The sequence below is a fragment of the Acartia tonsa genome, chromosome 12 (genome assembly GCF_053477335.1).
Source record: "Acartia tonsa isolate MP-2025a chromosome 12, ASM5347733v1, whole genome shotgun sequence".
Lineage (NCBI taxonomy): Eukaryota > Metazoa > Arthropoda > Copepoda > Calanoida > Acartiidae > Acartia > Acartia tonsa.
Window position 1 is genome coordinate 27497293 of NC_137271.1, and position 21767 is coordinate 27519059.

At 30.1% G+C, this 21767-nt stretch overlaps 1 protein-coding gene and 1 long non-coding RNA gene across 2 annotated transcripts in view; both read left to right on the forward strand.

Moving 5' to 3' along the window:
- The window catches only part of LOC145333454 (uncharacterized), a 36360-nt gene extending 20034 nt beyond the window's left edge, over positions 1-16326 (forward strand). Inside the window, exons 5-28 of the mRNA XM_080178604.1 lie at positions 571-661; positions 999-1057; positions 2071-2113; positions 2677-2711; positions 3100-3154; positions 3995-4102; positions 4522-4808; positions 5234-5296; positions 5668-5726; positions 6044-6124; positions 6314-6382; positions 6629-6693; positions 8951-8992; positions 9186-9247; positions 9608-9670; positions 10036-10149; positions 10487-10552; positions 11066-11144; positions 11413-11484; positions 11879-11974; positions 12346-12386; positions 13707-13782; positions 14076-14132; positions 14413-16326. Of these exons, the coding sequence (XP_080034730.1) occupies positions 571-661; positions 999-1057; positions 2071-2113; positions 2677-2711; positions 3100-3154; positions 3995-4102; positions 4522-4808; positions 5234-5296; positions 5668-5726; positions 6044-6124; positions 6314-6382; positions 6629-6693; positions 8951-8992; positions 9186-9247; positions 9608-9670; positions 10036-10149; positions 10487-10552; positions 11066-11144; positions 11413-11484; positions 11879-11974; positions 12346-12386; positions 13707-13782; positions 14076-14132; positions 14413-14494 (1865 nt within the window). The 3' untranslated portion in view covers positions 14495-16326. The remainder of the gene's footprint in view (positions 1-570; positions 662-998; positions 1058-2070; positions 2114-2676; positions 2712-3099; positions 3155-3994; positions 4103-4521; positions 4809-5233; positions 5297-5667; positions 5727-6043; positions 6125-6313; positions 6383-6628; positions 6694-8950; positions 8993-9185; positions 9248-9607; positions 9671-10035; positions 10150-10486; positions 10553-11065; positions 11145-11412; positions 11485-11878; positions 11975-12345; positions 12387-13706; positions 13783-14075; positions 14133-14412) is intronic.
- Positions 16327-20055: 3729 nt separating this feature from the next.
- On the forward strand, positions 20056-21654 carry LOC145333280 (uncharacterized). Its single transcript, XR_013884481.1, has 4 exons — positions 20056-20165; positions 21141-21239; positions 21337-21435; positions 21578-21654. It is a non-coding gene; the product is annotated as an uncharacterized LOC145333280 (long non-coding RNA).
- Positions 21655-21767: the final 113 nt, after the last annotated feature.

Consider the following 21767-nt stretch of genomic DNA (forward strand, 5'->3'; position numbering starts at 1 on the left):
AGCAAAGCTGCCAAAATAATCAACAAATTTATGCCTTAACCCATTTTAAAATTCTTTTTACACATCTCCATAATTTTAATACATTTAAATATAAATATTTTTAGTTTATATTGTGAAAAATACAAATATATATCATAAGATAAGCATCCTTTTTCTTCAAATACACTAAAGCTGAGCCTAATACAATTTTGGTATAATATAAAAAAGTTGGCAGCTACTAGGATAGATAGATTGGCAGTGCAGACAATTTTACTTTTGTGTTCACACTAAACCTTGTTTATGCTTTAATAGACTAAAATAGCAGAGAGAAACAGACTAAACACCTTTCACTTTGACTACAGAGGCTATTTGGAATAAGGATTAAAGAATATTATCAAAATTTGTTTTTAAAAAGTGTCATTTAGAATTTAAGAACTAAATACTATGTAATATAAAACATTTTTAAATAAGTTTTTTAAATTTTTATAGAACGTATAGTACCTACATACAATACTTTGTTGAATTTGTTTGAATACATGGGTGGAATTCAGATACAAAATAATTCTCCTTATGTATTCAATTTTATTTTAGGTTTAAATACTGAGATAAAAGTGAAAGATTTTATGTGGACTGGTTCCGGAGAAGAAGAATTAGACACATTAAATGGAATTGGTGCAAAGAGGTAATTATTAAATCTCGCGAAAATTTTTCTAGAAAAAAATAATCCCCATAAAAAATTTGTTAAAACTTTTTCTTTTCAAAATTAAATTTGAAAGTGAGGGTCGATCACCCAATTTAGGGCAAATTGTTGAAGATTTCAAGATAAACCTGGTTTTTAATATTCTAAGCTAGAACTTTAAAAAATGCATTAATTGCCAATTTGCCTCATCCATATTCTTTATATAATGAACAAATATTTTTGAATATTCGTTGTTAGGGTCATATGTAGCTAATTTAAACTACCAAAAAATGCATTGGATTTTTTATATTGGTTGATTTCGATAATTAATTAATTCTAGCTCTTCGCCTGTTCCAAGTTCAACAATATCCCAATTTCTGGTGAATGGTTCTAGTGCAGGTAATATTTGTCAGGGAGTAAGGGAGGGGACAATGGATCGAATATTCAATTTTTAGTAGTCTCAGACTTTGGGTACTGGCTTAAAGGGAATGTGCAAGAATTTAGCAGTTTCTGACTGAGTTTGGGTACTTTCGCATAAAATGCCGCTACTCATTGTTTTAGTTTTGAATCTAGCAGACAGAGAGTTGAGAATACACGGCCCCCCCTCCATACTCTATTTCACTCCCCTCTTCTCCCATCTCCCTTTTTTTTAAACACACGATAGGAAAAGGGAGAAGTGAGGTGGGGGCATGGGGCAAGGGAAATAAACCGGATAAAAAGTGGCAGGCTGGCGTATTGGTTCATATTTTTACCCAGCCAGTCAGCAGTTGGCTGGGTCCAATAGTTTTTTCTTAGTTTATAATTTTCTAAATTTAATGAACAAACACTTTACAATTTCCTCCAAATTTTATGGATTAGTGTGGATTTCATGGCCTGTCTTTGAAAACTCTTAAATTGAATTAATTGCCCATTGTCCCCTCCCTTACTCCCTGAATATTTGTAGAGGCGCGGCTTAACTATAATTCAGAGTTTATGGCTTAGAGTGGTCGGTTCAGCATTGATAACCCTATTTCTTTATTTCTAAAATAAATTGAAATTTGAAAATAAGGGCAAGGGTAATTTTTTCCCACAACTACACCCGCCCTAACTAAGGAGAGAGAGGGGGGGGGGAGGGTTATAATTGGTCAGAAGAGTATTCTGTAAGACATAATTTAAAGACGTCCAACCTTTTCTTTCTTTGGGGGGGGGGGGGGAGGGATACAAATTTAAATTAAATTTACTTTAAAAATTTATTGGGTAAATTTATCAGCGACTCTATTTATTACTCTGTTTGTAAAAGACGATCTCTAAAACGATATTAGACCGATTTAACTAACATTAAAAGAAACTTTAATTGATTATAGGTTTTAAGCTATTTGCTTCTTATTATCTACATAATACATATAAAGCTTATTATATTTATAAAAATGTAGGTTCTTGGGCGAACGGCCACGCTCATCTAACAGATCCAAATGGGTAAATTATTTTTCTATTGCACACAAGCAGAATTACAACATCCACAAAAGCCAAGCTTATTAGGTTAAAACTACTTAAAAACATCTATTAACCTGTTTTAAAGATTAAGGGAGGGAATAGGCTCATAATTAAGCATATTTAAAATGTTTTTGATATTTGCATAATTTCAGACCCTTGACGTCAAGGTCCATAATTTTTATGGTGAACAGATTTGTAATTGACTTTAAGATGTATTTAATTAAAATTTTAATATCCGTCTCTAGTTCCTAGACATTTTAGAATATAAAATATCCATTGCATACACATTTACAGACATAGCGACTGAGAGTAAGCTTTATAGAACACGATATGCGTGCTAAATGTGAACGAAGCCAATAAAATACGAAGATTTAATAAAACTCAATTAAAACTATCCGAAACGGTCGTACAGACATATACTAAATTTCATTAAACATTTCAATAATAGTTATAGAGTTACTCTGCTTCCAAGATTAGTTTCCTAAGACCAAAGTTTAATCTATTCTTCTATAATCTTTTCTTCTAAAATTTATTATTTTTTTTAGAAATGGAATAGAATTGTATACGTCATCAATACAAGGTACATTAAATTTTAGGAATAAATCTTGAATACAGCTACTATAAAACTTTTATTATTGTTATATCTAGCTCAAAAAATAAGTGAAATCATAATTTGTAGACTTTTATTTAATTTTGATTGGTTGATTTATGAAGTTGAGTGTCCAAACGTTTCATCCACTACAGAAGATGTAATTTTGTGTAACATCATTAGGGGCGTATATAAATTTATCGGCTAATGTCTTATCCCAATTGATCCCTGTAACTTAAGTTTTAGAAAATCTTTTAAAATTCCCAAGTTAATAGGAATGATCCAAAGAAAGGAGATCTAAAAGTCCCAGAAGTTTGTAATTTATTTTAGACAGACAGACATCCAACACCTTTATATCAACATTTATTGTTTATATTAGATGGAGTAACACCAACAGGTTTATATGAAATGCCTCAGCCAAAATTTCTTATCAGGTACATTTTCTAGTACTGCAGCTACTCAATACTTATTGCACGCATAAAAATAATAATGAAAAACAACACCATGTCATTATAAATTCTATATCATTATTCTCCATATTTAGCTTGTTATTGCAGCGCTATTTTTTGCCTTATACCCTTGATCTTGGGATTCATTATTGAAATGCTTTATTGTGTGTCAAAATTTTATAAAAAGTTGTTTTAATAAGAATTTTGTCGTAAAATATTGTTTTTCTTCTTCAAAAAAGTACTTGTAAAAATTGATTTAAATTCTAAATAGAAATTGTTTAATACTCAGATCCTATTTTGACTTTATCAGGGAAGATTAGAACAATGATGGTTTAATTATTCTACATTCTACAAGTATATGATATAGTTAACAAAACATTGTGTCAAACGTAAAATGAGAGAGAAGATTCATTTTTCGTCTGTGGTCCTATCCCTGTATCCCTAATGCTTAACCCATGGGAGATAAATTCTTTATATTTTTGTTTTTAATTTAGAAATTAAATAGTTCTATGTTAAAGCAAACATTTATATCAAAATAGACTAGTTACAGTTATATTCTAATGTATTATAAGTTAATTCATGTTTTACATGTATTATATTCAAGTAGTTGGATGTGTTTGCATGTCCAGCAAGACCTTGGAAAATCGCTGTACCAATAGGTCCACAAATTTCAATGAAAGCATATAATTTTTCTTTTTCTTTTCTTTTTACACAAGAAGGGGCAGGTAAATACCCTTAGCCCTCATCAATAGTGAAACCACAAAGAAAATAATTAGTAACAGTTATTGTCCTCTGTCTGTATACCTAATAATCATCTCTGCTTAGGACGGTGATAAAGAATGGAACAGACTTATTGAAGGGAACTGTGGATATTTACTCATTTAAAAAAGAAATGGAGGATAGATTAACAAGAACATATAGACGGGCATTCAGGTAAATTATTTTATAGGAGCCAGTTACAAGTTTGCTGTGTTGTGATTCTATCAGTCTCCTTGTTTGTAACGTTATTTCAGATTTTACTATTGTGTTCTTAAATTATTCTTTTCTCTTTCCCTCTCTTTTTATATAATTCCTTACCATATTATAACCTCCAATTTTCTTCAAACTGAAAAGAAAATTTCTTGAATGCTTCGCTTATATTAGACTATATTGTCATAATGTAACATGTAACTGTACAACATTACATTCGTGTTTATACAACTTGCATCATTTATTGATATATTATTATTAACACTCTAAAAAGGTGGTTATAAATGGGAAATAGCATTTTTTTATTTATCAAAAAATTTACCTCATATTTAGTGTTTGTATATTTGTAATTATATGTATCATGCAACGGAACATATATTTAGGAACCACCAGGGCCAAAGATTGAAAAGATCCGTAAATCTAATCCGGGTAAAGCGCACCCCCGTCCCCAAGAACATAAACCCCGATTTAAATCCTGACAATCTGCGTGTCAAGATTCACAATATTCGGTCAGCTCTGCCCGAACCAGAGATAGAGATATTGTACACCGTGTATGAGGAGGATACAAAGCCTGTGCTGGCTGAGGATGCTGTCAAACTTGTGGATGAGAATGTTGGTAACGACGATGCTGTTCTCCTACTTGGACATCCACTTAAAATTAAAGCTGAACGTAAGATTTTAAAAATTGTTAAATGCACAGTTCAGATACAGATAGATGCACAGATAGATTTAAACTAATTAAAAGTTTTTGATCACATACTTTTCACGCTAAATAACAGATTAATTTCCCATTTTTATCCCGTGGAAAAGTCGAATGCAATTCAGAATCAAAGTACAAAGCAGACTAAGATTGAAAAACAAAAAATATGATCTAATTCTATATTGAGTGTATTATTCAAAGCATGGAAGAATGTTCAAATTGAGAAGAAAAAAAAATATTTTGCCTCCAACTTTTTCAGTATGATACAAAAAAAATTTCTGCAAGAATCATGTACAAAAATATAAAATGATAGTAGGGCATTATAGTTTTTCATCAAACTATTAAATTTCCCTCTCTGTTTACAAATGTACATTAAAATATATTTTTTTGTTTAGCATATTTAAAAACTTCAGCAGAACTTTCCAACTCTGACTGGCTTATTGCTTCCGTTATATTAGGTAATGCAGCAAACTAAATTTCATTAACGAAGCTATTCTACAAGTCGTTCTGATTTTTTGTCGGTTTGTGCACTTTTTAAAAATTACAACTTTATCTGATTTTAACCCCATACCCTCAATGATGGCCCTGACCACATGTAGGTAAGTACAGATCGATATCTGATGACTATATTAGCAACCTAAATTGGCAACAAAATTTCCTTTGTCACAATATACTTGTGTTCTATATCCATTGATTTAATCAACCAAAACTTGAATTTCAACTAGATATAAAATAAGACAAAAAGACAAATCTAAATTTATTAGGTAACTAAATCATACTAAACAAACCAACCATATAAAGAAAAAATAATGATTTATTTATTTTGCAGCTATATTTTTGGCTCTGTTACTTTTGTGGCTTCTCTTCCTTGTTTATAAACAATATTGGGTAAGCATCTTAGATAAACTAGAACAATTGTGTTCTTAAGTAAAAAAATATTAAAATTTGAAAAGTAACAGTTGAGTGTAAACCATTAGAAAATGTATATATGTATAATATATAGATGGCTAATAAATTTGTTTATTTCATATGATCTATTAACCGTTTGTTTTTGGACTTTGAAGTATACTAGTTATTAAAGTAGTAAGAAACAATGAACAATGATCTTCTTTCTTGTCAAGATCTTTAACTTACCATAAATTGTGTTTGGACAGACATATAAAGTATTAGATCATATCATTTAGTTATACATTTCATGTGTTTAGCTTCAGAATGGAAAGAAACATAAGATTCTGCTTGATTCTAAAGAAGAAACTCCCACTGCTCCTAAGAAGGAAACACCAAGGGTAAGATTTTGATTATTTTCAGTTGTTATACTAATTAGGGGTAATAATAACATTCAAAAATTGAAAATGAGAGACCTATTTAAATCTTAAATTTTAAATTGTGAGATCATTCAGGAGGGAAATGTCTTAGACATTTTGTACAAACTCAAATAAAGAAAAAATACATATAATTTCCTAAATTAATTTTAGTTTGAAGATCCAAGTTTTACACTGGACAGACCTCGAGCTGGACAAACTAATTATCTAGCTCAAAAAGAGGTAAAACTTATGTTATCTGCTTCGAAGCAGCTTGTAGTGCCTATAAAAAAAATTACGTAATACATACAAATAACCAATGATAGGCCAGAATATATTTTACCATGTATATTGGGTATCATTAAGGTCATATGCATTGTATGAGGTCATTTTTCATAGGCACTATAAGCTGCTTCAGACATTCAAATAATTTGAGTATTCAATCAAAACCACAGAAAAAATTTTAAATAAAGAATTATTTAATTTTAGGAGGATGAAAAGAAATCTGTGAAAGACGAAGGTGGAAAAGATACTCTACCAGTTCATACTCTTAAGTAAACATATGTTATTAATTGTCCATAGCTAAGTAGCGCAGCAATTACAAGCTAACAAACATTATTAATGAAATGATGGTACCAAGCGCACTAAATTTGTATATACATATTAATAACTTAAAAAACTTTGATCTTATTAAGTCAGGGATCTAAAGGGATAAGCAATGAATTGATGTATATCCCCAATGAAGATACACAAATTTACCCCTTCTGTAGATAACAATAAGTATTTGAAACGTTTGGACACTCAACTTAATGAACCAACCATTCAAAATTCAATAAAATTTCCCAAAGTTGTAAAGCCAACGAATAACAAAACAATATTATAAAACTTTGGGGACTAGTGTAATAAACAGCCCAATGTCCCCTCCCTCTATGTATTATGTAATTGCGCTACGTAGTAAGAAGTTCTGATATAGACAGAAAAAAAAACTATTGAAAATTATGAAACAAAATAGAATCAGTGGCGTGCGAACCGAAGGGGGCATTTGGGGCAATCGCCCCCCCCTAGCAACCAAAACGCCCCCCCCCCTGCCCCCCCCTAAATGTTAAAAAATGCCCCATTTTGCCCCCCCCTGATCAACAAAAATGCCCCTTTTTGCCCCCTACCCTACAAAAAGCAAAACTATCCCAGTTTCCAAAAAAAGATCAAGAAATACTCACAAGAAAAAATTTTGGCGCTTCGCGCCAAAGAGACAGTTACTATTCATTTAACCTTACCAATTAACCTTTAAATTAGTGTAGAAATTAGGTTATAATCTTTTTTCACTGAACATAACAAACCAGGTTATAGGAAGTATTTTATTTTGTAAAATATTATTATAAACTTTTTACCAAAGAAATTTTGTACATCCCCAATGATGATACACAAAATTACCCATTATATAGATTGCAATTAGTGGATGAAATGTATGGAAACTCGACTTAATTAACCAACCAATCAAAATTCCATTAAAGTCTTCAAAGTTGTTGAGCCAACGAATAAGAAAATTTTATATGAAATATTGGGGACTAATGTAATAAATAGCCCCAAAACCCCTCCCTCCCTGCATATTTGAAGAAAAAAATTTGCGCTTCGCGCCCTTCCAAATGGTTTCTGCTATGAAATATTGGAGACTAGTGTAATAAATAGCCCAAAAACCCCTCCCTCCCTGCATATTTGAAGAAAAAAAATTTGCGCTTCGCGCCCTTCCAAATGGTTTCTGCTATGAAATATTGGGGACTAGTGTAATAAATAGCCCAAAAACCCCTCCCTCCCTGCATATTTGAAGAAAAAAATTTGCGCTTCGCGCCATTCCAAATGGTTTCTGCTATGAAATATTGGGGACTAGTGTAATAAATAGCCCAAAAACCCCTCCCTCCCTGCATATTTGAAGAAAAAAATTTGCGCTTTGCGCCCTTCCAAATGATTTCTGCTTTTTATCACAATGAAAGGACAAGTAATTTTTTTATATTTTTTACATAGTTCATTATATCTTTGGTTTTTATGGTACGATAAATTTTTTTGTGGAATATAATATTAAAAAAAATAAAATTTCTTGCTGTTTCGAGCATCCAGTATGTAATTTACTTTGACTGTCATCACACAACATACAGGAAAAAGGATTTGTGACTTTTTCTACCTAAAATATATATTTATTTCAACAGATGCTCTTTAAATCTACTTGTCTGTATTCTTATTAACGATTTTTTGTGCTTTGCTACTTAAAGATGTTGTCATCCTTGTTGTCATACAATAAAGAAATATTTAATATCATTTTTTCATATTAGATTAATTTTTGGTAAATTATTTCCAAAATGAGTGTTTTTATCTCCCCCCCCCCCCCAATTTTTTTTAATGGGGTTATTCATCCTTCCTGCTAAGATTTTATAACATCCCCTTCCACCCATTAAAAATGTTTTGTGGTGGAGGAGGGGGGGGGAAAGGTTGGGGAGAAGGGATTGGGGAGAAGAAATGGGGGGGGGGGGAAGAGGTGGGGGATATAAATGGGGAAGAAGGGATAAGGACTAGGAGGCCCATAATCAAATAATCCCACCCCTTAAAACGCCCTTATTTAAAATTAGTATATATAATCAAAATGCCCCCCCCTAAAGCAAAGTGCCCCCCCGGGGCACTTTGATTTAGGGGGGGGCAAAATTTTACAAAATCTTCAAAATGCCCCCCCCTAGACAAAGTGCTTCGCACGCCACTGAATAGAATTCAAACATGCTTAAAATTTTTTACTTTTTAAAGTTATGAGACATAATATTATTTTAGGCCCGAAACAAGAGGAAGACTTACTTCTGAAGAAAGTTTAAGGTTTGGTAGATTTTTTTTATTTTTAGATCTGAAGCATTACTACTTTTACTACTAACAATATAATAGCATATTATAATGGAAAGAATATGAAAGGATTCAAATTTTAGTCATATTAAAAAAACGACCACGTTTAGGCATTATCAAACATGCACAGATAAAACTAACATGGACCATATGAGAATTGTATTTTCAGGGAAGCTGGAAGTGAAGGAGATATGATGGCTGACCATAGTTCTAATAATACACCTGAAGTTGGTAAGTATGTATAAAAGTTTTATGAAAGGTGGAGGTAATGGGCAATCGTTTAATCTTTTCTCCAATCTTTTCACTAATAACTCTTATGTGCAGTCTAATAATGAAAGAATCGACATTTAAATAAATTTACAGGTTTAAGAATGAAGATTAATTTAATTTTCAATGTGTTGTGTCTTGGAAAAGTTTTAAATCTAAAAATTGGCAGGATTGAAACATGTATAAGTTTTTGTGTTAAATTGGCTCCAAAAAACTCACTTTCTTTTACTAACTAATAAGTATTGGCTTTGACAAACACGACCCCAGCATATGATTAAAAACAAATTATCTAATTTAGATTGCAAATTTTTGTTTCAATTTTAGGTAAAAAGAACAAGAGCAACAAACGAGGAACAAGAAAGAGAGATAAGAGGAGGAGACACAAAGGTGATAGTAATTGACTGTATCTAACGACAACCTTAAAGTTGACTGAAAAACAAACCTTCTTCACTCTCACATGGCTGTACATCAAAGAAAATATATTTACCTATTTATTTTTTTTACCAACTAAATTACTGACTGGATTTACAGCTGACTTACTACCCTTACAAAAAGACTTCTCGACTACTACCAAGTAATGCTGTCATACTTACTGTCTGAAAACCAACTAGACTGCTATACTATCAGCCAACCAAAAAAAAAATAATATTGATATCCCCAATATTAATATACTAAATGTAATCCTTCAACTAATTTGCTTACAAAAATCCTACCATTTTGCAAAGTCATAAAAAATACTTTTAAATTTTTAGGGGGAGCTTTGAGTACATCTGAAGAAGAAGTATCAGATTCTGCTTTCCCTGCGCGGACTCCTGAAAACATTAATATTCTTGATGATCTCATGGAAGAAGATGTTCCTATGCCTGGTAATTTTAAAATTCATGTGAAATATACCTAAATTGTCAATTTTTGTAATATTGACCTGCAAAACATCTAATCCTGTTACACAAATTTATTTAATAATAAAGATTTTAAACTAAAATTTCTCAGTATGTTCAAACCATATCAATATATTATAAAAAGGTATTTGTAATTAAATAACACCCATTTACAAAATCTAATATGCATTCAAACTTGGATTCTAATAGAGTAAAGATTTAAGGTGAACTTTCCTCATTATTATCTGAATTTTATGGTATTGAAACAATACTTAATTATAATCATATTAATTATAAAAGATTTTTCATAAGTAATGCTTGTCAGGTGACAGTGGACGAGGATCTCTACATCCAGGTCATCCTGACTGGGCTTATCTTCCTGATTCTCCAGGTATACTTTATTATCCGAACTATTGTTGTATCTTTCTGGTTCTCCAGGTATAATTTAATATTCTACAAGTTGTATTTTCCTAATTATACAGTTATACTTTATTATCCTTACAAGTTGTATCTTCCTGGTTCTCAAGGTATACTTTAATTTCCTTACAAGTTGTATCTTCCTGATTCCTCAGGTATACTTTACTATGCTTACAAGTTGTATCTTCCTGGTTCTCCAGGTATACTTTATTATCCTTACAAGTTGTATCTTCATAGTTCTCAGGTATACTTTATTATCCTTACAAGTTGTATCTTCATAGTTCTCCAGGTATACTTTATTATCCTTTCAAGTTGTATCTTCCTGGTTCTCCAGGTATACTTTATTATCCTTACAAGTTGTATCTTCCTGATTCTCTAGGTATACTTTATCATCCTTACAAGTTGTATCTTTATATATGATTCTTCAGATATAATTCGGAATATTTTGCATAGTCTCGTATATATTATAAGAGTGCAATTATTCTAGATTGGGAGGGCGCAGCTTCAGCAGTGAAGGCTTCAGCTAAAATCTATCATCAAACTTTGGACTCAGTTCAAGAAACTTCAGGAACAAAAACATTTGATAATTAGACTACTATTTGCTCCCATGACCAATTTAAGCTTAGAGTTTTAGAATATATTTGTTCTTTTGTCCTCAAAACGTTAAACAGGATTTTAAAAGAGAAATTGTGATTTTATTGGCTGTTATATGTATGTGATACTTCCCGGCAGAGAGTCATATACCTTGTAAAACTAAATTCAATTGTGATTTCTTTAAACGTGACAAAATATTTTCTTTTCATCAATCCCATTTTTATGTTTTTACAAAAACTTAGAATATGTAAAGTACAGATCTTCAAAAAGTGCAAAATCTCATATTCTACGTAAAAGTCAAGTGGCAGACAGGTAAAGAAATTTAGATGAGAGCAGAGATAATCTACAAATCATCCAAATCGACTGTCTAAACATATTTAAAACTCTTAATATATATTTATAATTGTTTTCCCCCTTTCTCTTTTCTGTGTACCATTCTGGTTTTCTACCGTCTAACATAGCACGTAAAAGTAGAATTGAATTTTTAGGCAACTTTTTTTACTAAAAATTACTACAATATCTTATAGAGCTTCTTTCATCTGACTTTTTTAAACTGTGGTATTATTAGTCATAACTAGAAAATTTAAGAAATTAGTGGAAAGAGAAGGAGGAATGCCTAGACCACAAATCAAACCATTACCTTCTATAAAAAGAATGTGATATAAATCTATAATTTTACGATAAACAAAAATGAATATTATTTTAGCTCTGAAGGTGTAGAGAGACCCTGGTCAGCTGCTGAGCCAAGGTGGAATGCGGATAGAATGTTTCATTCCAAACAAAAAGGATGGGAGGGACTTGCCAGGAATTTACACAAAGTTTTAATATAAAAAGGACTCTTAATACAATGTTGAATAGGCACGTGCACGGAAATTGAATAAGAAGGAAGGCTGTCCATTGTTATTAAGGGGAATTAGGATAGAAATAGGTAGCCTCCTCCTCCTATATCAAACAACTAAACAAAATATCAAATACACGTGCAATGGAGGGACAAAGTTTTTTTTAGAGTAGATGTTCACCGGTCAGAGAAATCTTCACAACAAATATCTAAAGTCTATCTAATACATAACTAAATCAAAAAGTTGAAGCTTACTAATGAGGAAAAATTCTGAACAGATGGATTGAAGGGTAGTGATTTTATATGATGAATGATTTTATAATTTGTGTTTACAACAGAGGTAGAAAACATTTACACCATGGTCAGTTATTACCAGGTAAAATGAAAATTTTAGACAAAATCCCAATTTTCGGTGTCCATTTCATTTTTTTGCGTAATAACTTTTTGGGGTAAGTTTGTTCAAATAAGTTTTAGAAAAGTCCTAAAATTAAAATACTCTCCATAGGTGCTCGTAGTGAGATTATAAAATAAGAAAGGGTGGTTATTGTTGGCTCTCTTGGGAGATTAGTAACTAAATTGGATTTTCATAGAACAATTTATAATTCAATTGGTGAGTTTTATTTAAGTTACATGGCATCCATATAAGTATATTCTCTTATTTTATTCTAAAGGTCTGCTCAATTAAAAAGTTAATAGATTTTTATATAGAAAAAGATAACCAATTTTTTATGCGTGTCTTTAGGAGATTGTATTTCTATAGGACTAGGACACTCTTTTTTGTAATAATTTCCCTTTCTTACTTTACTTTTCAAATTTTTGGATATTCTTTCACTTTTTCCATTTATTTCTAGTAAATTGGAGATGCATTTCTATCTTTTCTATTTCTATTAACTATTTTAATAGATAAATACTTTACTGTAATTCTATTTGTTTTTCTCAGAAAATTTTAAGTTTGGAAGAATAATATCTTTAAGTGATTCATTTTTTGATTACAAACAAATAAAGTTTTAACTAGAACATAGAAAGTTAAACTATTTACATTAAAATTCAGTTTAAATGTTTATATTTTCAAGTTCAAAATTGTGGTCATTGGACTATTTCTAAATACAGAATCATTCTTTAGACATGCAAGAGTATTCATTTAATATTGCTTTTAAATATAAGCATGCCTAAGGGCCGGTATAAACACCCCCCTAAATATTGAAATAGGAGAGACCTAAGGTGAATTCTTAAAAAAACTTTTGCCTCACTAAAATCATTTTGCCCCACTAAAATTTTAGTTAGCCTCACTGATTTTAGTGGGGTTTAAAAGTCATAACATTTTTGGTTCTGATCCTATATGAGCCAGCAAGGTTTGTTGGCTTCATGTGGCCGCAAGGTTGGTCAATGGTCTTAGAAATGGCATGTCTTCAATTGTAAAGCTTCAACAAGGGGTAATTTTATTTCTCATATTAATTCGAATCCGGTGGATAGGAACCGGTTCTCATCAATACGAAAAAACTATGTCTAGCATCGTATTATATCCAGTTTTCTACGAATATAGAAATGTACAATCATAAGATTAAAACCAGTTTTTTAGCCCGTGCCTTTGGCATCTCGGGGCTAAAAAAACTGGTTTTAATCTTAAAATTGTACATTCTATATCCGCGGAAAGCCGTTTATAATACGACGAAAGAAATAACTATTCTGAATTTAGGAAGTACAGAAAGTGAAGAGGATGGCCCCCCACGGCCCAAAGGCAACTGTTGGAGTGAGGGAGATAGTCCCAGAAAGTAAGATTTTTTTGCTACATCAGCTTCTCTACAACTAGTTCATGTCCATAATTTAAAAACTGGAAGTGATAGTAACTTTTTAATTAACTAGATCATTTAAGAAATTGAAAAACTTGAGGTTACATGTGACATTTAATAGATATGTTATATTTAGCCATTTATTTTTAAACCTTCCAAAATTGAATGTATATTTTTAAAATGTCTTAATATGCATTTCATTTACGGATTCCATAAAAAGCCTAGGCCTATCGGTTCAGTGCTTTTGTTTGCTTCATTATAAGAATTTGTTTCAGGCCTGACACTAATATTGCTACAGCTGAGAATAATTCTCCCCTCATTAGAGCAATTAGGTAAGTTTTGAAGGTGCAGCTAATTCATAACTAGGGTACTTCAAGCATCTTCATAGAACTATAAAAAATAACATTTTAATTTGTACAAATAATGAAAATACTAAATGGTTGTTACTTTTCTCCTATATTTAAATTTTTGATAGCACTAACCTTTTTTTGAAAATTTTGTTTTGGTAATGTTGTTTAGACACCCCGTAGAGGATTTGATTAACGCTGCTGTGTTCTCTTGGCAGGTAAAAAATCCTTGATGATCTACAATGACAATTTATCAATGTTTTAGGAACGAGCTACAAAGATTTAAGAGGCGCCCCAACTCTGGTGTTGTTATCATAAATGATCCGGACGAAACTCAACATGTTTAGTCATCTAACTAATATGTATGGAGTAGCTGCGCTACGAAAGTGTTTTATACAATTGTTAGTCGAGGACTTTGACAGTGAATTGAATCTGCAACCCTATCGTCCCTTCAAAATATACAGTCCATTAAAGACGATTCATTTTTTAGAATTGTAGTGAGGAACGGTTCAGAGTTCTATCTCCTAAAAATGTAACTCTATTATTAACAATGTTCATTTTAAAAAAAAATTAAGTATGGTGTTATTAAATCTTAATGTTAAAATTATTTAGATTTTCTTCTATTGCCTCATCCCTTGATTGAATTCAAATAATTCATTGTCAGTTGCTATTGTGTTATGAATATGACACCTTTAAAGTGAACTTGATTGTTATCCCATTATCTGCTTCTATTTTGGTTATATATCTGATACTAAATTAATCTAAAAAATTCTGTGAAATTATCTGTATTTTGGAGATCTATCATATCTATTATAGTAGCAAAGAAGACCTTTTTTTGCCCCCTGATTTATTTTGCTCGTTGGTTTTACCTTATACCTGCAAAATTATATGATGTATTAATAGCTTAATGTTATAAATGTTATAATTCTAAACCAAATATTGAAACTAGTCATAGATCAGATTTTATTAGAAATAGTATCATAAGAAAGAAAATTTTATGTTGTTAAATATTTTAATGTTTTAAGTCTATTCAAAGTTATTTTATTATCATATGTTTTACTTTATGTGTATTATCGATAGGAATTAAAACATACTTGTTTTCTTTTTTTATTTTACTGTTATCAAAATAATAAAACCCTATTAAAACCCCAAAGGATGACAGTATTATTTGTTAAAGTCAAAGGACTAAATTATTGAAGAGACAAGTTTAGTTTCCCTAATAAGAATAAAATTAATATTGACTTAATTCTGGAGAATGAAAAAAAGAGATAGAAAAAGGTCTAATTCAAGAACCGAATATGACTTTATCTATACATGTTCCCCTAAAGTCTAGATACTTATAAGATCTATTGACGGAGAGATGTAGCTACGCTAGTAAGAAGTAAACTACAAGGATATCAAACTATTTGTTTATCCTAATTTAGAATGCTTTTTTATTGCTTATATTGAAATTCGAATATCTTATAAGGCTCACATATAATCACAGCAATAAAAAACCTGAATAAATTTTTGTAAAAAATTGAACTGAATAGAATAGTTTTATTATTAAAAAATTGATTTTTTTCCAAATTCTTATATGTACAAAAATAATTTTGCTCAAATTTCAATTAAGAATTAATCCATTTCACATTATGTTGAATATTAAATAAGTAAAACAAACTCTAAAAACGCATTTGCCCCGTTGAAACTATTTTAACAAGGATGACAACATTAACAAAAGCGAAGCTGTAAAATCAGACTTTAGGACAAAATAGAATTAACACTTGATACTAATAGGATACTTATAATTTTAGGACTTAAAAGATCATAAAGATGCTTCGCTAAGAACATTGTTCATTACTGTTCTAAAAATGATATTGTAAAAATATTTGTGAAAGTTTAAAGTTAAAAATCAACAAATTTTAAAAGTACTTACGGAATTTCTGGCAACGATTAAAGAGTTGGTAAGCATTAAATAAGAAAATGTTACAGAAATCATTATAAAAAGTTTTTAATCGATAGGACAATTATAACATACGGACCTTTCTTACTTACAGAGAAGCTTTGATTAAAAAAAACAACACAAAATCAATTAATAGTGCAATCATTTTTTTGAAGATATAATTTTGATGAACTGGTAAAATATTGAAATAGAGTGTGTTTTTTGTAAACTTAATATTAATAAACGTTAATAATCAAATTGTTTTTTATCTGTAGAAAAGGTATTTTACTCCATTTACCGTTTTTAAAATTATATCGTTCATCCGTAACTGATGGCTCTCAAGGTTAATTGAGGCATGCTAGAATTGTCCCATGGATTTCAAACTTGGCATAGTAATTCCTGTCATGTTATCAGTCTGTTCTCCTTTTTAGTAGCGAAGCTACTCTATAACTTACTTTGTCTATCAGTCCGTCAGATAGTCCGTAACGATAAGGGGGAAACATGATTTTCTCGGCTCCTTTTCAAGATAAACGGTTAAAATATTGAGATTAAAAAAGTTCACATTCTACATATTTCCACCAAGTTATATTATGATTGCTTAATGGTTGGATTGCTAAATCGATTGTTAGATTTTTATATTTCCCTCAAAAAGACCATTATAGAATTTTAAAAGATTTCGTAATTTATTTTATTAAGTTCTATGCTTATTTTTTATGATATTGCTCTATAGTTTATTTTATTCGAAAGCCCACTCATTCATTATTGGCTTCGCCACTTGTATCCTTGTTTTTACAATAAACCATATTAAAATTTGTATTAATAATGTCGTCGTAATTTGACTTATTATCAAAATTAATATTTATTTGGTAACATCATGATTATTAAATTTATTTAGGTTGCAGCTTGCTGACATCTCATCTACAGTAAAATTATAATGTAACTCAAACTTTTTTTTGTCAAACTCCTAAAAATAGAAAACAGTAAAAGTGTCTGACTATGACGTCAGAAAAAATTAACAATTTACCAATGAGAGGCCGCTATATATTTTACCATTGTGAATACTGGCTTCTCATTAGTTAATTGTTAATTTTTTCTGACGTCATAGTCAGACACTTTTACTGTTTTCCTAAAAATATCAATATCTAAATTTGGGGTAAAATATATAGTGTAAACAGAAAACAAATACACAAAAAGAAAATTTTAATAAAAAATCAAAAGAAATTAAAAGCATATAATGATCATTTCAAAAAATTGTATTTCTAAATTCATTCATTTATTTTAGATACTTCTTGAAAAGTAGAATAACATAATATATTTGAGTTAAGTTTGTTCAGACTATTATTTAGTTTTATGGGTTAAACGTGGCAATTTAACTGGCTTAAATAAAAGAACTTTATACGTAGCTTTAACCTATGACACTTATTGGATCATATGCAATCCCAACCCCCTGGGAAAAATGAGAAAACAAAGCTATCTGTTCTGTGATACAAAAAATAAGGACAGATGACATAATTATTTGGTTGTAGATCAATTAATAGTATTTTTATTTATTTTTGCTGTAAAAAAATATGTTCTTATTCTTTACATTTTAATCATATATTTGATTCTAGAACTCCTTTTTTCTATTCCAGCCAACCATAAAGTAGAATATCATATACATATGTAGATAAAAATTTCAGCAATTTTTAGCAAAAAGGATAAACCACTAATCTTATAACTTCTGCATTGACTGACCGCCCCCCCCCCCCTCCCAACCGCTTCTCCTATAACTTTACTTTTATTTTAATAATCCGGTAAGGCAGGCTAGGGGGGGGGGGGGCTGTTTGTCACATTTTGCGTTGAGAGATACTGACCATTATTCTTATTTAACTGCTAGACAAGAAATATATTGCCCAATTACAGATATTATAGTTGAACTATGAAAAAGAGAAATGAATCTATCCATAATACAAAGTAGAATGATATTTTTTGTCCTATATTATCTTGCTATAGATGAACCGCCATGGTTCTATGCTATTTACCAGGGTGTTGTGGCACACTCCACCAAAAGAATTCCCAATCCACCATCGAAACTGAGAAATTCAATTTCATCGCATATCTGTACAGATGGACTAAATAAGCTAAAGATTATAAATGAGAAAATGATATTTTTAGTATTTAAGTAATTAATAAAAAAAGTGTAACTCTAGGTAATAAAAATTCTTTTGGTAAATTATTATTAATTTTAATGGTATTATTAATAATATTCTTACTAAAATACGCAAAGAAAATTAATTAATATTTTTTATTATAATTTTCCATTATTCCATAAAAAGTCCGTTAAAAACATTTATGTTTTTCTTAGCCTAACAAAAGGGACTGTTTTAACTGACTTGTGTCAAGAATAGATGGAAGCAAAGTTTTTTAAAAAAAGTTTGTGTATTTTAGACTTAAGCAAAGGGTTTAACATCATTATGTTTTCTAGCGGGAACCTTTAGTTGTAAATTAAAATATTTCCCCTTTTCATCATCCCGGCATGGTTAATCAAAACACACACCAATATTAAATTGCTGTACAGGCTACTTTAAAATATTTTATTTTATTTATGAGTAAAATTATCTTTCTGTTGTAATTTAGAAACGTCTTTGATTTTTTGAATAACGTAAATAAAGCTGTTTATTCTAGAATTATCTATTATAATTATAATATAATTATCTTATCATAATTTGAATAATTAAGTCTGGCAGAAGTGTCAACGAGTTATGAGATAATAGCTTTTTCAATATTATTCTTCAATATTTATGAAAACATGAATAATATGCGTGCTTGCTATTAGGATGGACAAATTTTGCAAAAATTTTAACTTTCTGGTTTTTTTTAGGCAAAGGCATAATAGAATTCTAAAAAATCTACTAAACCGAAATTTTAAATCTAAAAATAATATTTTAGACTCACCATTATTTTTTATTATTGTCATAATTTTTAAAATAATTATTTCACAAAGATGGTAAATTAAATAGGCCGGTGTAAATAAGAGTGCAAATTTGATTTCCATGCACATGTGTAGTTTTGCTAAAACTTGTGTCAAATTATCCAGATTGTTGTCATCTAAAAAGCGCCAGACAACCAACTCTAGTATGTCATAATTGTGAATTGATATTGATAGCATTCTTAATGTGTATTACAAATATAGACAAAGTTTTGGTCAAAATTTCAATTACCTCTTTGATAAACAGTATAGATCTTTAGTCGTTTTTTTGCTTTATTAAAATTTATGGAATGTGAACCTTTCTACTTTGTTTTTTTTAGCAGATATAGGGATAATACAATGGGTATGAAATTTAATATTAGGTTATATTGATCATTGATATTAGATGAAGAATATCTAACTTCACCGCACTAAGAAAGAAAAGAAACAAGTACGATTACGATCAAAATTAAAGTTGTTTGAAATTTTATCCAAAGCGTATATTTATCCCTTCAAGGCATGTAACTCCATCCCCTGGTGAATCACTGTGCACGCCACTTCTTTCAAATATAAATTACATATTTGTACAGTGTATCATAATGTCGCAGCTTACCACTTGCCTGTGATCTTATTCTCACTTGAATTGCAGCATTATTTGACGTTAATGACAACAAGGTTATAATTTGCACAAAGTTCTATCCCTGTATTCATGGTTTTGAGTGTTATTATAATGTTGACTATAATTTATATAAACCTTCATCAGACATGAATAGGAATCTGAATAGAATAGAATATACACTCACAACAATAGTTTCTAAGGATTTATACCTTTCTATCATAATAGGAATAGTTTAGCTTTATTTACTATAACAACAATTTATATTTTGATTTACTACTTGAATATTTATGTAAATATTACAGTAATACAAGTCACTATGATATCATTTTTTTTTATTGTCCAATTCAATATCATTTACATTTTTCCCAATTTTCAAAAGTGGAAAAGTTGAAATTCCACAAAAATTAACATATTTTTTGTTTAGATTATGTTAAAAGTAAAGTATAATGAGAGTGGGGGTTAAAATTGGCACAATAATTGACATTTCAGTGCAAATTTAACCCAGCACTGATGCAATGCGAGCAGCAGCAGGTAAAATATACATTTACCCCCTTAAAAATTTTAGTGGACTCTCAAATATATTTGAATTGTTAAAAATGATAAAGGATAGGACATAGGTTGATATAGTAAACCCCAAACTCCCCAATTTTGATATACAAGTAACAAATAAAAATTAGTGATGGAATTTGTACAATGTTACTAGCAAATGACAAATCAAAATTTTTGTCATATCCCTTATCTCCTAAATAATTTTTATTTAAATTGTGAATATCCATTGAGATTTTAGAATTTGTCATAGGTTCCAAAGCAACTCCTTAAAGTGGGTAATATTTGTTAACACTTTACAACTTCGTTCTTCACCTTAAGTGATCTTAAGTGATAAGACAATGACCTATACATTTATGTACATCCTTAATGAAGATACACAAAATTACCCTACTGTATATTAAAATTAGTGGTTTGGACACTTAACTTAATCAACCAGGTAATTAAAATTCAATTAAAGTCCCCAAAGTTGTTAAGCCAACGAATAAGAAATCGTTATTGTAAAGCATTGGTGACGAATGTAACAGCCCAATGCCCCATCCTTAGACATAGATATTATATTACACATATCTAGTTTGAAATATAGAATACAAAACCTATTATTCTTATTAAATAAACTACATAGGATGTGGATTTTATCACCTCTTTTTATTATGTGATCAAATCGAAAATTGGAAATGGGGGGGGGGGGTTGAAAGTAAGATTGTATATTTTTCTAAGGCGTATATCTCCATGGGGACTGTTAAAACCCCCCTCCTCTCCACAAATAGCAAAAAAAAATTCTGTCCTAATGTGAAACCACACTAAATATTGTAAAAGAATTTGTCCGGCTATTTAGAGATCAAAATAGAGACATCCTGTTATTTCAAGCATAAAGAATTAATGAAATTTGGGATGTTGCATAAATATTGAAAAGTGTAAGAAAGTAATTTATTTTTTTAATATATTCCAAATTTGTAGAACGCTTTAGTAGCCAGACATCTCTTCATGGAGCTTATTATGTTGGTCAACCTAGAGTTGGCATCACACAGCGATCTGTCTGGTTAATTATTATGACAGGTTGATAATCAAGTTTTTATCTTCACTAACAGAACATTTCTATATTTCTAAAATTATCAAAATTTTATCCCCTCAAAATTATCTATTTTGATTCCAGCTGCTCTCAGTATAATGACCTTACTCTTGACAAATACACTTTCATCTTATATGGAATATAAAACATCAATTGAAGTTACAGATTTAGGACTACCTTTAGGTAAGTAAAATTTTTTATAAGATAATGTAAATTTTTTTAACTTATTATAATCCTTTCCATTAAGCAAACCTGTCCTTGTATATTAGACTTAAATTAAATGTATTTAAAACATTTATGATTATAAATATTATATTTTGTTCAGATACTGTACATTTCCCCTCATTGGTTGTGTGTAACATCAGGAATTTCAAATTATATTTCACCTTTCTAGTTTTCTAAATACAGCTAAATCCGTAGAGATGCTGTTAGTGGACATTAACTTCCTCTAATTTGATGATAACACCATGGAAAACAAAATATCTTATTGGCTTTAAATTGGTGAATAAAAAATG